Source organism: Mastomys coucha, unplaced genomic scaffold (genome assembly GCF_008632895.1).
Source record: "Mastomys coucha isolate ucsf_1 unplaced genomic scaffold, UCSF_Mcou_1 pScaffold15, whole genome shotgun sequence".
Classification (NCBI taxonomy): Eukaryota; Metazoa; Chordata; class Mammalia; order Rodentia; family Muridae; genus Mastomys; species Mastomys coucha.
The window spans coordinates 147,509,781-147,528,980 of NW_022196897.1; the positions used below are offsets into that span (position 1 = coordinate 147,509,781).

General features: G+C 41.9%; 1 protein-coding gene across 14 annotated transcripts in view; it reads right to left on the minus strand.

The window, feature by feature from the left end:
- Ptprt (protein tyrosine phosphatase receptor type T) overlaps nucleotides 1–19,200 on the minus strand; it is a 1,176,099-nt gene that overhangs the window by 47,303 nt on the left and 1,109,596 nt on the right. For 6 of the 14 annotated variants that reach the window (XM_031372645.1, XM_031372633.1, XM_031372632.1 and 3 more), the window contains one exon: nucleotides 3,542–4,527. The exons of 3 other annotated variants lie outside the window; for them this stretch is intronic. In XM_031372645.1, the coding sequence (XP_031228505.1) occupies nucleotides 4,453–4,527 (75 nt within the window). In that variant the 3' untranslated portion in view covers nucleotides 3,542–4,452. Of the gene's footprint in view, nucleotides 1–3,539; nucleotides 4,528–19,200 lie in introns of those variants that run through there. 5 more of the 14 variants (XM_031372627.1, XM_031372630.1, XM_031372628.1 and 2 more) reach the window with 2 other exon arrangements.

Below are 19,200 nucleotides of genomic sequence, written 5' to 3' on the forward strand. Positions count from 1 at the left end.
GGACACGTTTGATCTGGGATTTCCCTGAGGCCTGGTTTCATTTGCCAGCTGAACAGATTACATTGATTGACATGCGTGTGTGTGTTTCAAGTCTTTTTATAAGTAGTGCAAATCTGCCTGGGCTCCTGATGGTGACTGTGGTTTGCCCCTGAACATCTGGGATGATGTACCCTGGTGGACATGGAAGGCTGGGCAGATACCAGACCTGGCACAGATGGTCTCCTGAGGGGCTCTAAGCTCATGAATGCACAGCTAGCCACTCTGGACCCACCAGGCAGGCTGGGGTCCTTGTCTTCTGTGTGAACTTTGTCACACTGCCAGCTCTATCTTCTTCTAAGCAGAGGGCAGATGGCGTCCTTCCATGAGAAAAAGAGGTCTCAGGTCCACAGAGGGATGGACAAGGCAGATGACCTTGGGTGATCTATACCCTTGGTCTGTGCATAGATCTATGCCTTGGAGCCCAGACATAGAGACTTGGAGTCTAGTGACTCTATTTTCCTAATTTCAAATTTTGAAGCCTCCCGAGTTCGGAATCACTGTTCCCTTCCTCACCGGCCTGCTTCCCTTTCCTCTCTCACACCATTTTGTAGTTGTTTGTGGACAGAGGTGGGGGTGTGTGTGGACATTTAAAAACCAAGAAGCCTCAGCCCTCAATAGGACATCTAAATCAAACCCTAGGACCATCTCAGAAGAGGGAGTAGAGAGATTAAGAACCAGAGGCGGTGGAGGGTGAATACACTGAAACAGTGCTTTCCAGACATAGCAGAGTAGTCGCACACAGGAGCTCACAGAGGCTATGACAAGACCAAGCCAGACAAAGATCCCAGCATGAGGGTGTGGGTGGTTACGGAGTCTTCATATCTAGCCGAGAAGCTACCACCACTGGTGTCTACTGAGAGAGGGGCAGTCCATTTCCTATAAGGACGAGCCCCACCCCCCACTCCCAGAGCCTACCCATGATCTAGCAGATGTTCCTACACCCAGGAACGTGCAGGCAGCAGTAAGCACACTTGGTGGGTTAAAAAAAAAATAAAGAACACATGAAGTTGAAAGGGACTGGTGGTGAGGCAGGGGGATTGGAGGAGAGGAAATGCAAGGCAGACTTGATTACACCATGTTATATACATGTATAAAATTCTCAAAACAGTAAACACTTTTAAAGAAAAAAATCTCCACCAAGACAAATCAAATACCAATACCAAAGTAAACCAAGAGGGCTGATTCATCTCTGTTCACCCTCCACACTTCTTACTAGGGTGCAGGTTGAGAACAAAAGCTTAATTTTCAAATGAGACCACCCCATGGGACCTCAACCTCAGATCCCTACCTTGCAGCTCCATGAACCCTCATTTTCCAAAGTAAGTAGTGAGCTGCTTATGGCTTTCAGGTCATAGTTTACCAACTTTTTAAAAAATTAATTACTTTTTTAATTAAATTAATTTATTTTTTACACTCCATATTCCATTCCCTGCTCTATATCCCCACCCCATCCCCATCTCCACGTGTATGCCTCCACTCCCATCCCACCTGACGTCTGAACTCCCTGGGGCCTCCAGTCTCTTGAGGGTTAGGTGCAGCATCTCTGAATGAACACAGATTAAGAAGTCCTCTACTGTATGTGTGTTGGGGGCCCCATATCAGCTGGTGTATGCTGTCTGTTTGGTGGTCCAGTGTTTGAGAGATCTAGGGGGTCCTGACCCTCTATACACATCCCGTTTCCTCCCACACCTGATCTCCACCCCCCTGTTTTTCCTCCCCCCACCTCTCTCCCTCCAAGGTCCCTCCCTCACTCTACTTCCTATGACTATTTTGTTACCCCTTCTAAGTAGGACTAAAGCATTCATACTTTGGTCTTCCTTCTTCTTGAGCTTCATATGGTCTGTGAATTGTATTGTGGGTATTCTGAGATATTTTGCCTAATATCCACTTCTCAGTGAGCATATATCATATATGTTCTTTTGTGACTGGGTTATCTCATTCAGGATGATATTTTCTAGTTCCATCCTTTTGCCTGTGAATTTCATGAAGTCATTGTTTTTAATAGCTGAGTTGTACTCCATTGTGCAAATGTACCTCATTTTCTGTATCCATTCTTCTGTTGAGGGACATCTGGGTTGTTTCCAGCTTCTGACTATTATAAATAAGGCTACTATGAACATAGTGGAGCATCTGTTCTTGTTATATATTGGAGCATCTTTTGGGTACATACCCAGGAATGGTATAGCTGGGTCCTTAGGTAGTACTATGTCCAATTTTCTGAGGAACCACCAGACTGATTTCCAGAGTGTTTGTACCAGCTTGCAATCCCACCAGCAATGGAGGAGGGTTCCTCTTTCTCCACATCCTCGTCAGCATCTACTGTCTCTTGAGTTAAATATATATCTTTTTTAAATCCAGATTCTGCTTCTCACAGCCAGAGAATCTGCAGTAGAATTCATACTCTGTGCTTTTGAGAATTTCCTGGATCATTAATCATGAAGTACAGCTCGAGGTGCACCACAGGTTGCCTCTTTCTGCAGGTGGGATGGAGATGCCACAATGACAAACAGGAAGGAGAGAGCACTGGCCTTCTTCTAAGACCTAGTGTTGGCTGTTTTCCTACCTTGCTACCAGCTCTTCATTTGGGGGACCTCCGGGAGACCTTTCTTGGAATACCAGAGGTGTGACAAGCTTAGCTGTGGACACCATTGCAGTCACAGTGGGAACATTTCTCACCTCATTAGTTTTCAATTGCCTGTCATTTAACTCTGGAGGAGCCGTCCACTCTACAGTTAAGCTCAGTGGCAGGAATATTGATAAGTTACAGGAAGGAAAGCTTGAAGTTCTCGGGAGTAGGTATGATAGATACTTTAAAACAGACCCGTCCCCATGCCTTGAGATATTTCCCTGTTAGTGGAAGACCAGGACAGGCCAACAGATTTCACCTGGAACCAGTTTACTCAATTCATTCATTCATTCATTCATTCATTCACTCACTCATTCATCTATTCATTCAATTTTTCCTTCAGGGATTTAATTAACATTTATTTAATATCTATTTAAAGAAACAGTGCCCATTCTGGCATTTGGGAAAGATAACAGAATGAGACCTCATCTTTGTCTTACTTCACTGTGATTTGTATGATAAAGGAGACAAATTCATGAGGTGTTTAGACAGGAAGTGATAAGCCTTCCAGAACATGTATAATCATTTGGGGACACAGTCTGCGTTGGTTCAGGAGTCAATCTGGGGTCTGAGGTTAGGGCTCAGTCTCTTATCCACGAACATGATGAAGATCACTGAACCATAGGTCACTGAGGAACAAGTTCCTGAACTTGGTGGCTACAGAGAGGTATTGAATATAGTTCTCATGGCTTAAAACTTTAATTTCTGTGAGGATGAGTGAGCACCCAGGCAGAAGGGCCTTATGGCTTTGAGCAGGTAGTATAGTAAAGGAAGCCAGAGAACAATTTCTTGTCTTCTCATTCTGGTGTCCTGCACTCACTGGGGTGAGGATGGGAAGAGCCCGGATGGTTACAAAAACTTGTTTTAAAGAACTACTTTATGTTATTTTGGGGTGAAAGCTTTTGTATGATTTAAAAATCAGCTCATTTTAAGAATGAACCAGAACTTGTCAGGAGATATTTTGTATTTTAGAGAGATAATAATTTCATAAAATGGAATTGCTAAGCCACTATCCAACAGCGGCAGTGAATTGAGTGGAATTTTCTCTGTGTTAGCCTCATAGCATTGGTGGGGGCTGGGGGAGATTACTCTGGTTAGCTGTCTTTGATTGAGTGCTATGGACTCTTCCATTTCTCTACTGGTGTTTGTGGTAGAGATATGCTTAGATAAGGGTCTGTGTAGGTCTTTTGTGTGGTCTAAGTTGGTGGTATAGTTAGAGGAAGGTTAAATTATTCATGTCTTGTTCCTCATCTCATCCCTCTTTTCTGCCTCTATCCACATTCTTTCTCCCTCTTTGGAATCCTAACCTCTTCAGAGAATAGCCACTAATGTATTGGTTCCTTCAGGGGGTGAGGTGGGTAAGAAGAGAGGCAGAAGAGATGCTGAATATGGACATGGTGGCACATACCTGCAATCTCAGGGAGCCAGAGGCAGGGAAGTTAAGAGTTCAAGGCCAACTTCAGCTCTATAGTAAGTTGAAACCAGGTTAGGCTACAGGAGGCCCCATCTTAAAACAAAACAAAAGCAAAGACCCCAAGCAAGTTCCAATAATAGATGCCCTCCAAGCCAGGGGCTGCAGCTTGCCCTCCAAGTCAGGGGCTACAGCTTGCTTCTTTGGACAACTGAACATCGAGGCACATCACCTGGCAGAGACTTGTCTGAAGACAAGATGTGGTATGTCTCCTTCTTTCTCCTTCCTCAAAAGTCACCCAGACACTTAGACTGCAGCAAAGGAAGTTTTAGAGAAGCATCCCTCCAAACCAGCTATGGCACTTTTCCTAAGCCATTCATGGAGCAGGTTGCCGAAGATGGGAGTGAACTAAGGCTCTTAGATCTTCATCCTTTGAGACTCCCTCATTTTTCTGGAAAGGATTTAAAAAAAAAATAAAACACCGAATCCTCTGTTTCCTTGTTATTCTTAGGATGCTTTCATATCCAGGTTGAATCAACCACCTGGACTATCACCTCCTTTCCCTTTCTGTTTTACACTCATGCATTTGTTAGATGATGTGATCTCTTGATGTCCTCAACACTTTGAAACATTGATCTGGTGAGGGCTTGATTTTTCTTATGGCTTTAAGTTCCTCAGAGTTGCGGAGAAGATAAGAAGGAACAGAACTGCAAGAAGTTACAGACAGGACAGAGGAGTTTTTGTTGTTGTTCATTTTGCTTTGTTTTGTTTTTTTTCTTCACAACAAACAAGGATTTGAAAGCCTGAGCGCTAGGTCAAGGAGGAAGAGGAAACCTTTCCATAAACTCTAAGAGAGTAGCCTACCCCGACAACTTGAGTCACTTGCCCTCATTTTTCTCTGGCCACACCATACGTTCATGTCCCTGGTTTGACTTCTGGACATGGTTTGAGAAATTAGGCAAAGTGATACTTTTCTCTGTGTATCTCTCAGTCTTTGTGTATCTCTTGGTCTTTCTCTGTCTCTCCCTCTCTTCCCATCTTGTGTGTGTGTGTGTGTGTGTGTGTGTGTGTGTGTAAAATGGAGGAGAGACAGGAAGGAGGTGCAGAAAGAAGATAGTACATCCAGGAAGAACAGTTGTTAAGAAAGTATGAAAGGCCGAGTGATGGAGCCCATGAGCCCATGCCTGCTCCTGATCCTCAGCTGAACCAGAAAGGACAGAAAAGTGCAAGTGGGAGCCCAGAGGAAGCTGACTGCTCTCTTTTGGCTTCCTTCTGTCTTGAGTGGTCTGCCAGCGGACTATTCTCTATCCAGCCTGGGTGGCTTTGTACTCCATATGCTTTATGGTACCATGGATAATTGTCTACCCTCCCCCATGGCCCTCTCAGACCTCCAGTGATGCTATTTATCATTCCTTTAAGGTCCTCATGTTCTTGGAAGCTTGTTGTTTCTCTCAACCTATTGAGGTTCTAATTGTATCGAGAGGAATTTAGGTTACTTTGACCTGATATGGGCTTTTAGAAGCCAATAAGGGCGTTCCTCTTCAGATAGTTAGCAGTGATTGTCTTATGAAGTGCTCTCAAGTCCACACTCCAAGAACAAGGCTATAATTTCTATTCAAATAGCTTCTAATGAGATGATACTTTTGTCAACTTCTGGGGCCAAGTCAGGCTATGGAAAAAAATACTTCAGATCTCTTGGCCCTTAGACAAACTCAAAATATGCACAAAAGATGCTTTGGAGCACTATAGAGGCATGGCATATAGACAACTGGGATTAAGAGGTGTCAGAATTTTAAGAGGCATTTTTCCTGTTGTTTATTTACTTCTTCAGGAAACAGCTACCGAGCATCTAGGTATAAATGCCAGGGCCGTGAAGTATGCTGGGCAGCAAAAGATGAATGCATAGAAACTCTGTGCCATAAGAAAGACTTAGCCCTATGTATAGGTGAGTATGTGTGTGTGTGTTTGTGTGTGTGTGCACATGCATGCGTGCTTGTGCATGTGCATTCACACACACTCTCTATGAAGAGTTACACAAATGTAATGATGAAGTTTGATAAATATAATATCACACATTATTGCAACACAATCTTTCATCCACATTGGGGCATATTCGGGACGAATGCTAAACTCTAGACAAACATCATATATGGGAGCTATCCCAGGTCAACAAGGACATATGGCCACCCTACATAGTGCCTGGCACAGGGAAGGACAGGAAGCTTCCTAGGGAATGTCCCTGTAGGTTTCCCATATGGCCTTTCCCTATCCATTCTTGGCTTTGTTCAGTTTCTTAAATCCCATCTCAGTCATTTAACTTTTCTGAGAATTTTCTATGCAGGCTCCTCCTGGCCCCTTAATCTCTCTTTTCAAGCATTAACCTTTTGGGTAATTTTGCTTGTAATTATAAAGCTATCTATCTTGAGGTCTGCCTCCCCCTCAACATAAAGATGGTACCAGCAATAACAATATCCATACATGGATGTTCACTAGAGTAGCCTGAATCTTGAAACAGGGTGCCACTTAGCCTTGGGGTGTGGGCACCTGAAGAGTGAAGCAGGAAAGTGGGTACAACTGCAATTAGAGAGTGGCAGGCACAGTAGTTGAGTATTGTATGATTCATGTGGGAGGAACAGGTAGTTCAGTGTGACTGGATTTGTGAATCACACCATGGACTGTGGCCTAGCGTGGCCTCATCTTCCCCTATATAGAATTTGATTATGTGAATCCCTTCTTAAAGTGTGTGTGTTTGTGTGTGTGTGTGTGTGTGTGTGTGTGTGTGTAGAATATATACCCATGTGTGGAGACCCAAGGATGATATCATATGTCCTGTCATGGTCAATTCTATTTCTTTGAGACAATACATATTCTAAAGTTGGAGCTAGGCTCCTGGAGAGATAGCTGCAGTAATCTTCTGGTCTCTATTCCCACATAGTGCAGGATTTAATGTCCATCTAACCTTTGACCTCTCTAAGCTAATTAGTTTAGTCCTGGGGTTTGAACTCATCTCTGTGCAGCAGGCACTAAGCCACCTCCCCTGGTTGATCATTTGAATTTCAGGTTATCCACAACCTGAAACAGGCCTTCCATATGGTCCTTCAGTGTTGACTAATTGCTTATTAACTAACATTCCACTGAATTTTCCTTATTTGTTTGTTTGTGTATTTATTAGTTATTTGCAGTCCTCAAAACAAGATTTCCTTTGGTTTGGGAAAGATTAAGCAAGCAGAGACACTCCAAGAAAATTTACCAGTTCTAGCAAATATGCTGCTTAGATCTCATGTCAAAGCAAGTTTTGGCTTTTGAGACTGAATCAACACATGGACTTGTCCTCCTGCTGAACACCAGAGAAGGGCAGCCCATGACCACTGATGTATAGCACCTCAGTAAAGCTGCTTCTCTTCAATAAACCAGGAGCTAATGAGATGACCAAAAGAGCCCTTGTTCTCCTTTTATAGGCACCCAGACTTATAAAATATGAATTAGATAAATACCATCCTCTGTTTATCTCCATATATAGCTATTTTTTGAAAGTGTACCCCCACCTTCCTCTGTAAAGTTTCAAGATATGATGTATCTATCTTCTGGGTTCCTGTAGCTAGGTGGACCTATCACTTAATCTTCTCCATTGCACCAGGGCAGTCCTACGAATTACTAACCCGAGTCACCATGTCCTGCAGCCATAAGCCATTTCCTTAAGTGCATGATTTGGTTCCTTTGCAATCTCAGCCACTCTCCCATCCTTTGAGCCCCCTGCCAGCCCTGAAATTACACCAGATAACAGCTCCCATGTCACCTTCTCATCCCCTCCTTCCCCATCTCGGCTGACAGAGTCTGTGGAGGAAATGAGAACAGAGGCTCATTTCCAAAGGCAGTCATAAGATTTTGCTAATTAAAATGAAAAGCCTCAGTTCCCAGGATCAGTGAAAGAAGCTTCCAAGAGGTACCTAGAGGAAATCATTCTCCAAACTAAATGGCCTCCCAGCTGGGCCCTGATAGAGTCTAGGCATCTTTCTAGCTGCAGGGGGTAGAGACTGGCTGGACGAACTGTCCCCCAACAAGGCCTAATGAGCCCTAACACCCATTTCTAGAAGCTCCCTTCCTTTGTCTCTCTGCACAGGAGGCTCACAAGGATTCCCATATTTCAGAGATTTAGTAAAACTTGGAGCAGGGGAATCTTCAAATAACCCAGAAGGATAGTTCTTGAACAATCCTCACCCGGGGAAGAGCTAAAGGGTCCCAATGCCCAGAGAGCTCCCAAGACTTAATAGAGTGGACCTGGGTATTTAGAATGAAGAAAATCTGATCTTATCCAGTAGCCTCTTTTCTAGATGATGACTCCAGTGAGGGAGATGATGTTGCACCAGCTCACACAGGAAGCCAGTAGCAGATTCTCTGGATTCCTGATTATCTAGCTTTTTCTACTAACCAATACTGCACTGCTCTGTCTTTCACAGAGGCTGTGTGCATGGAATGAGATGACAGGAAGATAGAAAGGAGCTTGAGCCTTGCCCCGAGCCTGACAATGTAATATGCTTAAGTGCGGGGCCTGAGGAGTCTCATGGGGAATTGTCAACCTCAGGGAAGAGATTGTGGGATGCATGAAACTGGTCCAAGGTTAAGATGTGGGAGCGCCCAACAGGAAGCCCAGCATTCCGTTCATTCAAAGCCAATGGAATTGTCCTATATGGCTATTTTGACCTTTGTCAATGGCAATTTTGGTGATTGGATATAATAAATCCAGAAACAAGGGGGGCTGGCAAAGAACACCCAAGAGACTGTTACAGGAGTGGAGTGGAACTTAAGTGTGTCTGCATTAAAGTTCCTTGGCTCCTATGCTCTGTTGCCTCAACCAGGGAGGTATAAGATGGACCACACGAAGGAAGTAGAAACTTTCAAACATGAAAACCGAGGCCTGGGCTCTTCAGGCCTGGCTGTTCGTACCTGGGTCTCTTGCACATCTTCTGATGATGCTTCTGCTTTACTGAGTAATGTTTGAACACTTATAAAGTCTTCGATTTCTTGGAAAATGCAATAAAACTTCTGTTTTCCTCTTCATAGAAGGAGAGGTCTTCATGATCTTGCAGAATCCTCTTTGACCCCTTTTGATGGTAAATCTGATTGTCAACATGATTGACCTGAGGAACACCTAGCATATTAATAATGGATAACTTTGGATGTATCTGTGAAGGACTTTCCAGAGACAGTGAGATTATGCGAGCTTTGAGCTGGGGGATATATCAATCCTTTGATGGATTTATAATGTGCTGGGCCAGTACTATTGACAGGTGGTAAGGGGTAAGAAATAGGGGTTTATTAAAAGGGGTAGGCCACTGGATCTATGTTGTTGGGCTGTATCTTTCCCTGACTCTTTTCTGTATCCCCCTTCTCTGTTTTCTATCTACAATGACTGTTCTTCAGCCCCAGGCCCTCTCTGTTATGATAGACTAAAACCTCTGAAAACTCAAGCCAGAATAAATCTTTCTTCTCTTAAGTCACTTATGCCAAGTATTTTGGTCACAGCATATCCCTTAGTTCTGATAGTCTAATAAAATTAGTAATTCATATTTTCAACAATGTACAGCTTTCCAAATATATTTGTTTGTTATATAGTCTGAGACTTTTTACCTGATGAGATGGAAATTATTATTCTTAAATTTTACATAGAGAAAGTCAGTCCCTAAGAGCCCTTAGGAAACATACCTGTCACACTAGACCTGTCACAGGAATTTAAGTTTTGTGATTCCTGGGCAAGAAGGACTTTCTAGTAGACTAGCCTGGAAATTATAAAGAACAGGTAGGGATAATTTGAAAGGCTAGAGCTGTCCTTCATGGACCCGAGTCCCTTTTGTTTTATCGCATAAGATTGGTAGCTTTGTGCTATGGGATAGATAAGAGGGATTAATACAAATCAGGTAGCCCTCTATCTATTCCATTTATGAAGTCTCTTCTCTCCTCTCCTTTCTAGTCAGTCTCTCTCCTCCTCCTTCCCTCTCCTTCCTTCCCTCCTTCCCCCTCCTTCCTATTTTTCCTTTCTTTACCACCTCTCCTTTTCTTTTTCCCTTCTGAAGTCTTGGGGAATACCAGAATCAATTCTCAGCTGTTATTCCATCTCTCTCAATGTTAGATGCTACCATTCTGGGGTGCTTAGGCAGGGTGGGGAGTGCATCTCTGGTGTGGGTGCTCATTGACTTGTAGAGTTGAGACCATGATAACTGGATCTCTTACATTATATGCATTTAATTCCCCTTCCTGTGACCTCTACGGAGGCTATTACATACAAAATACCTCAGCCTCTTAAGCGACAAATGATTTGATTTCTGCCTGGGGCCCACAAAGAAGCTCCACGTTTCCTGTTTTACTAAAAGCAGGCGTACCTTGTAGCTTCTACTCTTTCCTGTAGTTGACCATGGTTTCTAGGATTTGTTTGATTGACTCTTTGGTAATCCATACTCCAGTGTAGAATATTACAATCTCATTCCAAATTTCAGGCATCAATGATCAACATCTGATTTCAGACCATTTGGACTGGGCTTATATGAGTCATTATGACTACTTTCTGGTGAATTATGACTTTAAAAACATATTGCTTAAAAATTTCATACATGTGTGTATGAAATTTATGTATACAATGTATCTTGATCATATCTGTCCCCTACTGTTCCCTTCATCTCTCCTCAGGATTCCCTAATTACATCTCTGTCCCAACCTGCTGGCTTATTTACTTATTATTCTGTAACCCATTGAGTCTAATTTCTGCTGCCCATGTACCTATAGGCATCAGGGCTATCCACTGAGGCAAGTCCAATCATCCAGTAGCCATAATCCTAAAGAAAATGTTGACTTTGATACCTGAGCAGCCATCAGCTGCCAATAGCACTTTAGCTAGGTGTGGCGCAACAGGAGTGTTTTCGTCTTCCACGTTGGAATTTTCAACTGGCTTGATCTTGCTCAGGTAATCACTGCCATTGTGAGTTCATGGGTACAGCCACTGTGTTATGTCCAGAGAACAATCTTTTGAAGCGCTCCTCTGCATGCTCTGGCTCTTGCATCTTTTCTGCTCTCTCTTCTGCAATGTTTCCTGCAAGACGGCTGGGAGTGGGTGTAGATACAGATGTCCTTTCTACAGCTGAGCACTCGCAGTTACACATACTCAGCACTTTGGATAGCAGTACATCCCTGCATTACCCCACCCACTGCCAAGTTGGGAATAACACACATCTATGGGATATAAACACAAGTATTTAGAAGCAGTTTGATATGACCATTAGAAAGATAATATCAGTATGTCCTCCCTTAAGGCCTATGACTTCCCTAGCATCAGGTTTTGACTTTGTTTATAGTACCAGGTGTGAATTCTGTCCTGGAGATCAGGCCTCAGATCTAATCAAGAGAGCAGTTGTGACTTCTATAGGCAGTACAGTTTCTATGTTCAGACCCTGTGAGCGTTTTGCAGTGCATGCTTCAGAAAAAGGTCTTTCTCCTGGTCTTGGCAGACAATAAACTCTGATGCACTGATTTAAAATGTAGATACAAATATTAAGTCTTCCAAAGGAGTTTAGAATATCCCTCTTAAGATATTCAGAGAGAACACTTTCAAGCGTTTCACTTTTCCAGTTTCAGTGGTGAGGAGAATCCCTCACAGTTTTCTCTCAGCAAGAGCATAGCCCTTGTGGCTCCCTTTGGCTTTTGTGACCAGACCACTGTCTGTTCTGGTTCTGACAAGCAGGACAGGAATTGTCTTAGCACATTTCCCCTCTGTAGGTAGTCACAGTCTGTTAGGACATATGGTGACTCTCTGAGGAGCCTTTAGCTCGTGCTTATTCAGTGACCCTGGGGCAGCTTTAGTCATCTCTGGGGAACTGAATGCCAAAGCTGACTGGGTGTCCCTGTGGGCCCTTCTTGGAGGCATTAGTGATGGCTGATTGCTCTCCAAGGCTACTCTCAAAAAGACAGATAGAGTCACCTCTGAGGAAGATTCTTCGCTTGGCTTCATATCTTGCACAGAACCTGTTGGCTGTACCTTGTGGAGTGATGTGTAAGTCCTTGGGGAAGCTTTAATCATTTTTTTTCAAGCCCACTAACTAACAATATTAAAGTAAGTCTTAACTTACTTCCATCTTTGATTTGCATATTCTCAGCCAGGAAAGGCCATTCATTGGCACTGGATCAGATACCTCCAGCCATGAGCTGGGCCTGTCTGTTCTCAAGTTTCTGGGAGAAGGGAGAAGGCCAAGAAAAGGAGGATAGACCAGAGATTTTTCTATTTTTGTAGGGAGAGGTGGTGGGAATTGGAGGTAGTGACTAGATAAGGCTTGAATTTATCACACACGTTCTAATTGTTTCCCAGAGAGAATGTATTCATGTGCCATTTGTGTAATTAAAAGTCAGGACAAGGAATAATGTGAAACATTTCAGTCTTAAATACTAGCACTAATGGATACATTGGATACAGTAAAATGCCCCAAATGAAATTAAACCCAGAAGGCAACAAAATTCTGATACGGTAATTTATAGAAGACTTTCTCTTCCTAATTTCCCCTTGCCTTTGATCAATGGATACTTGACAACATAAAACAAGTTTTATTCAGATTATACATTGATAAATGTCAACACAGCTTTCTACCATTGAATGTGACAAGGGAGCTCCAAGGAATTGACTAAAATATATTCCTACAATGGTACTACATGGTTTTCACCATTGTAGCTCATTTAAAAATTATTTGGTGTCTCCCACCTGTTCATTTGTTCAGATAATTTAAAAATTATTTTTAAAGATAGCTACTAAAAGATTCATATGGGTTTGATTGAAGCCGAATTAAATATATATTACCAATCTTACCAGAACATGTTAGCATAGTCTTTCTGATTGACTCCAGGGGCAATGTAATGAGTTTGGCTACACTAAGACATTCATTGTGGAGAGAATGAATGCTTTGGTTGCTCTCCCAGCCAACGGCCGGTGTTCACAGGTGCCACCACATTTGTCTGTTATTTTTTGGCAACTACCAGACATGATTTAAACGGTGCAAGGATGACTTCCGACTTTACTGTCACCTGACTATGTATAACAGGGCCTAAGTGAGCATGGTCCAATGAACTCCTTCTGAATTCCTGGGCTATATAGTCATGACTAAAATAAAAATGGTTGCGGTAATTTGTTACCCAGCATTCACTGTATTACCAATGCCTTAGTTTTACTTGTGGAAATTTCACTAGTTATATAGATATTAGCCAAAAATACCAAAAAGAAAAAAAAAATAGAAAAGACATAAGTATTCATTACTTCAATAGAAATACACATAAATTTTCTTCATTCTTTGATATATTTACTATTTGTTTGGGCACTTTTTAGTAATATCTTCAAATGCTTGATGATGAAGGATCACAAGATTCCTTTACATACAGAAGTTCTGGCGATTAACTTCCAGATGTGATTGTCCTCCATGTGGTCATTTAGCGATCTACCACTCACCCATTCTACTCCTGGACTGCCTACAACTTAGCACTCCCTTGGTTGATGAGGCAGGGAAGAAAAACGCTGGAGGCTCTCTCACCAGCCAGGAAACACATTCTGCCATAAAACTGGGACACATCAGTTCTACTTAAGCTCATTGGCCAGGACTTGGCATCTGGCCTTCACTAGTAGGATTGACAGAAGGAAGGAACCATGGTTTTTCTCTTTGCCAGGTGAACCCTTGCCCTGCCCATGAGTCATGAATTTAACTCTTATACTAACACAATGTCCTACCATTATTACCTTGCTCAAGTTATTTAATCAAGAATCAATATTAAATTTTGTGAAATGCTTTTTCAATATTTATTAAGGTGATTCTCTGTCTTCTCCCTTTTCTTATAGACTCTTAATATTGAACTATTTTTAAATTTCTGGCATACAGTTAGACATGGTACATTTCCTTTAAAAGTCAGCTGAATGTGATCATTGAAATTTAGCAGAACACTTTTCACTTATAAATGATTAGTCTAGATATGCTCTCTCTCTGTGTGTATGTATGAGAGAGAGACAGAGAGACAGAGAGACACACACAGATATAGACTTGGTATTCTTTTTTACTCTGTCATTGAGGAACTTTTGTTCATATTTTGGAATAGTATGTATTGCATAATTTTTTCTTTGAAAGCTTGATTGAACTCATTTATGAACATCTGCTATTATATATTTTAAAGTAGAATTACCAATTAAAACATTTTCCCTCTGTTAATGGATTTACTTGGATTTTCTAGTTGTTGAGTGAATTTAGGTAATATTCATGCATTTCAAAATAATCCAATCGATCGCAATGTTCACTTTACTACCTAGAATTGCTTATAATGTCCTTTAATAAAGCTGGATAATTTCCTCCTTTGCTATTATATCCATTTCTGTTTTCTAATTTTGAATATTTATCTTTTTATCTTGACTAGATTTTTCAGCAATTTATTTCATTAGAGACAATAATAACAAAAATGTTCTTAGATTCAGCCATCAAATCTGGTGTTTCCTGCATCAGACTTTTCTTATCATGGACTTGATTTCATAGGTAGACACATATACCGATTCTTCCAAGTGAGCCTCTGCTTTTACACTCTTGTGCCTTTTCAAATGTCTGATAATGCTTTCCTGTTGGTCCACACAAGTGTACTAAGTTTGTAGAGTGTTTATAGTTGCTTGAGAGCATCGTGTAGGAACCAGAAGGAAAGGGAATGAGAAGCTAGCATTTGCTGTTCTCTTTTCTATGCCAGCTTAGAAATGGCCGGGGTGCTTAGCAGAGGTGGTGCAGGGAACTGGCTCTCAAGCCTCACACACGCTGAAGATATTCATATCTGTGTTCAGTGTTGTATGGAAACAGCATGGTATCACTTTATGCCTTTACATCACAAGCTGGGTGCTCACTCTGCCCTCTCAGTTTGTCAGGGGGTGTCTTTCCAGGAGGAAGAGGAGGAATTGGAGGAGAAAGAGGAGGAGGAGGAAGAGGAAGAGGAGGAGGAGGAGGAAGAGGAAGAGGAGGAAGAGGAGGAGGAGGAAGAGGAAGAGGAGGAGGAGGAGGAGGAAGATGAGGAGGTGGAGGAGGAAGATGAGGAGGTGGAGGAGGAGGAAGAGGAGGAGGAGGAGGAGGAAGAGGAGGAAGAAGAGGAGGAGGAGGAGGAGGAAGAGGAGGAAGAGGAGGAGGAAGCTAGGCATAAGTATATCTTGCATAGATTCTGGATCCTAACATCACAAACTCATCCTCTCGCTAACCATCTCATTGTCCTGTCTTACCAAAAATGGCTTTCTATAAAGAGCACCCTTCCTGCCCTTTAGTTCTCTACTGGAAAGGTCTGTTAATTCTTTACAGCAAAACTGGAGATGGTCTGACACTCTTTTCCTAAATCTGAGAAGCAAATCAACTGTGTGATATCCAGGATAAACCAGGGACTCTGTAAAACCTCTTCCACTCCAGTAGCTTTACACTAACACTTGATTAAAAGCTTAACTGAACACTTGGCAGTCCTCCATGGACGTTGGCAGATTATCAGCTGAGAATAGGAGATTGTGCACTGCTTGAATCTACTTTCCTAGATGGTATTTCCCTAAAAGCAAAGCCTGAGACAGTGTGAATTAATATTTGGGGATATCATTTTGGTATCAGGGAGGGTTGAGAGGGTAAAGACAGAGAAGATGAATTAACATAGGACATTATCTCCTCTCTATGTCTTGATGGCATATTAGTGCTAGGGGAATGTCCTTGGTCTTAGAGCACTAGATCATGGAGGGAAAGATAGCAAGCATTATAGAATGTGATTAAGAAACCAGAGAAGAGTTCTTCTGATGAAATCTGCAAAAGCCTCCTTAGAAATGGCCAACACTCCCATGGTTAACAGCCAAGTTTGAGAGGACATGAAGTAATGTATTGCAGTAAGGTGCCTGCTTTTCTGGACATAGTCTAGTACTCATTCAGCTGGTGGTATCCCACCTCTCCCTGTCTCCCTCTGTGGTGCTGCAAAAAGACAGGAAACACGGAAGATAAAGTCCCCAGCATACATTGCTACACATTTCTTCCCTCCATTCTTTTTCCTAATGTAATCCTTTTCTCTCAGGAAATAGAAATGGACCATTGACCGACTTTTCGAGTGAGCGGGGAACATCTGGAATGTGCACCTGGTAGGACTGAACCACGGCATCCGCTTTTCGTTTCTCTTGCATCTTTTAAGTTAAAAAAAAAAAAAACGCTTGATTTTGCATCAACACCTCATTATGATTCTCATTTGAGTCTCTTGTGTCTTATAATCGGGGGGAAATTCCTCTTGGGTTTACACAATGTTGTGGCTGCCAGGTGTGGCCACACGTTTGCAGTCTGGACTATACATCTGAGAGGAGAGTGGGCTAAGATGGAGCTCGTCCTTACCACAACCTTGCACAAGGCCCCATGGCCCTTCCTGACTCACCTTCATCGAGGAGTGCTTTTGCTTTTGATGTGCATACATCTGGCTCTTAAGACTGCGCACCATTCACAAGGAGGTGGCACGTCTCGTCTTTGCTCAGCTGGCTCTTAAAGCCAGGTTCCAAATTTACCCAACAGCTCGGAATAGCTACTTTGCTGGTAATTGTCTGGGGATAAAAGCCTCCATCCAGCTCATGGATACTCAGAGAGAAGAGCACTGAGATGCTCAGAGTATAATACTCAAGATTCCGCAAGGCAGGCAGACACCTTACTTAGGTCTGACTTTGCCGAGAAACATGGAGCTGGGCCCTTTCATTTTGGCCCTTCAGTCGAGAGCTTCCTCGGAATTGTGCAATGGATGAGGCCATCAGCCTCCAGAGAGGGAGAAGCACTGTTGTCTGCTGAGGCAGTTATTTGTTAAAGGAGTTTCTGAGGAAACTCATTTTATCTAGGCTCTGTAGCAGGAATGCTTTTACCGCTTTTATTTGTGCTGAGCAACTGGCTTAATTTTCTCCTTTGGACATAGTTTGACTAATTGACCATATTCTTGTTTTGGATTGAAATACCAAGTTTTTGGCTCTACTTTGATCTAGGTATATAGCAGGTGTTTTGGGTTGGCCACCTCTTTTTTGTTGTTGTTGTTGTTTATTTTTTATTTTTAAATCATCTTATCTCTTCTGCCTTCATTTTCTCATGTACTTTTCTCTTTACTTTTTACACAATTGGCTTTTCTGAATCTCAAAAGAACATAAAGTTTACAGAACATAGAACTTTATAAATCAGAGCCATTCTTTTGTTACCTGTGATGAAAGATGATTACTGATAAGATTCTGATAGATTTTAATGGATTATATATTTAATTTATTGTCTCTAAACATCTCCATTTCTCTTGATATTATTCCAACTATCTATATATGTACATATTTTGAATATGGAATATTCTCCATGGGCTCATATTTTTAGTGCCTGGTCCTTAGCTTGTGGAGCTATTTTGAAGACTAGGGCATTTTTTGAATAGTGGTTTTCAACCTTTCTAATGCTGTGACCCTTTAATACAATTCCTCAGGTTGTGCTGACCCCCATCCATAAAATTATTTTATTGCTACTTTATAACTGTAATTATTCTATTGTTAAGAATCATAATGTAAATATCTGATATGCAGAATCTCCAATATTCGACCCCTGTGGGCTTGTGACCCACAGGTTGAGAACAGCTGCTTTAGAAGGTTCAGATAAGAGACACATAAAGATGTGCCACCAGTGCCTGTGTCAGGCCTAAAGTAGACAGGAGAGGGTAGTCTTTAGTGTTAACACTGGCCCCACAGCTGGGGCTGCTTCCTTTTGGAGCATGTAGGAATGTCTGGTTTTGATATACCTAGGCAAGCTTATCCTCCAGTTCGAGAGTACTGCAGAGATGTCAGGGGCAAGGTCCATAAATATACAGCTTGATCCCAAATACCTACGAAACTGAATCTAACTGTGTTTGTGTGTAGAAAGATCTGGAATAACAAAACAATAAGAAATACATTTAAATGGGAACTTTGCCTTATGCCTTCACTTATGTTATTTTAGTTCTGGCTAGCAAACATGTATGATTTTTACAAAAACACTCTCAAAGGTATTAGATTAGCTCTTTGGAAAGAAAGTTAATATGTCCTAGTGTACTTTTGCTATTAAATGTTATGTATACATTTTCATCCTTGTAATTTTCTCTTCTCAGTGTTATCTGTTACATATTTGACCCCAAAAGAATAGTTGCAGCTGGAAGAATAAATGAGATTAACATGACCAAGGACACAGTGGCAAGGATAACTAGCTGGCAGAACACCAGGTTTCCAGGCCAGGGCTAAGCTGGGAAGAACGATGTTTTAGGGTCTGGGGCTTTGGGATTTATCTTGTGGCCTCTCTGGCAGAGAAGCCCTGCCCTATCGCCAAAGCTGAAGGAGAACCAAACACATCCTAGGCTCTAGACCCATGGCTTGTGTCTAGACAAACATGAGAGTTCGTGTTTATATCTGGACACATTCAAAGAAACTGGGACTCAGTAAATTCCAAAGAGGGTATCCTGTTTTTTCTTCCGCTCTTGTTAGAAAATGTAGAGAAGATATATTAAACTCAGAGGTTACTAGCCTCACTGCTTTCAGTTGGTTTGTCCACTTTCCTCATGGGATCCCCTCCTCAAACCTCTCTAACAGCAATAGCATTTTAAACAATGTGTGTCCTCCCCAGGAAAAAGCACATATAGGTTGTCCAGTACAAAATGATCATCCCTGAAAGTTCATACAAATAATTTTATATGGATGTTAAGGGTTTATATTTAGGAATATATATGTCTATATAAATATATACAGGCAGTAACAATTGATGAAAAAAGAGGCCAGGAAGGAGAGGAGAGAGAGGTGTGGGGGAAGATTTGGATGTGGGAAAGTGAAGGGAGAAAAGTTGCAATTCAAATACAAGCTCAAAATATATATATAAAATAATGTTTGTCCAACTTTAGCATGTACTGCAATTGTTAGAGGACATTCCTTAAGAACCACTAACCTGGCAGGTTTATGAATCTTCCAAGTAAGATTAGTGATGTGGGTGACTTGGAGATTAGATTTAACAGGTGCACCATTTGGTTATGATGGCTGAACACAAAACTTCTTGAGAAAGTTGACAAGGGAGGCCCAAGAGGAAGAACCCCCATTTCTGATTCT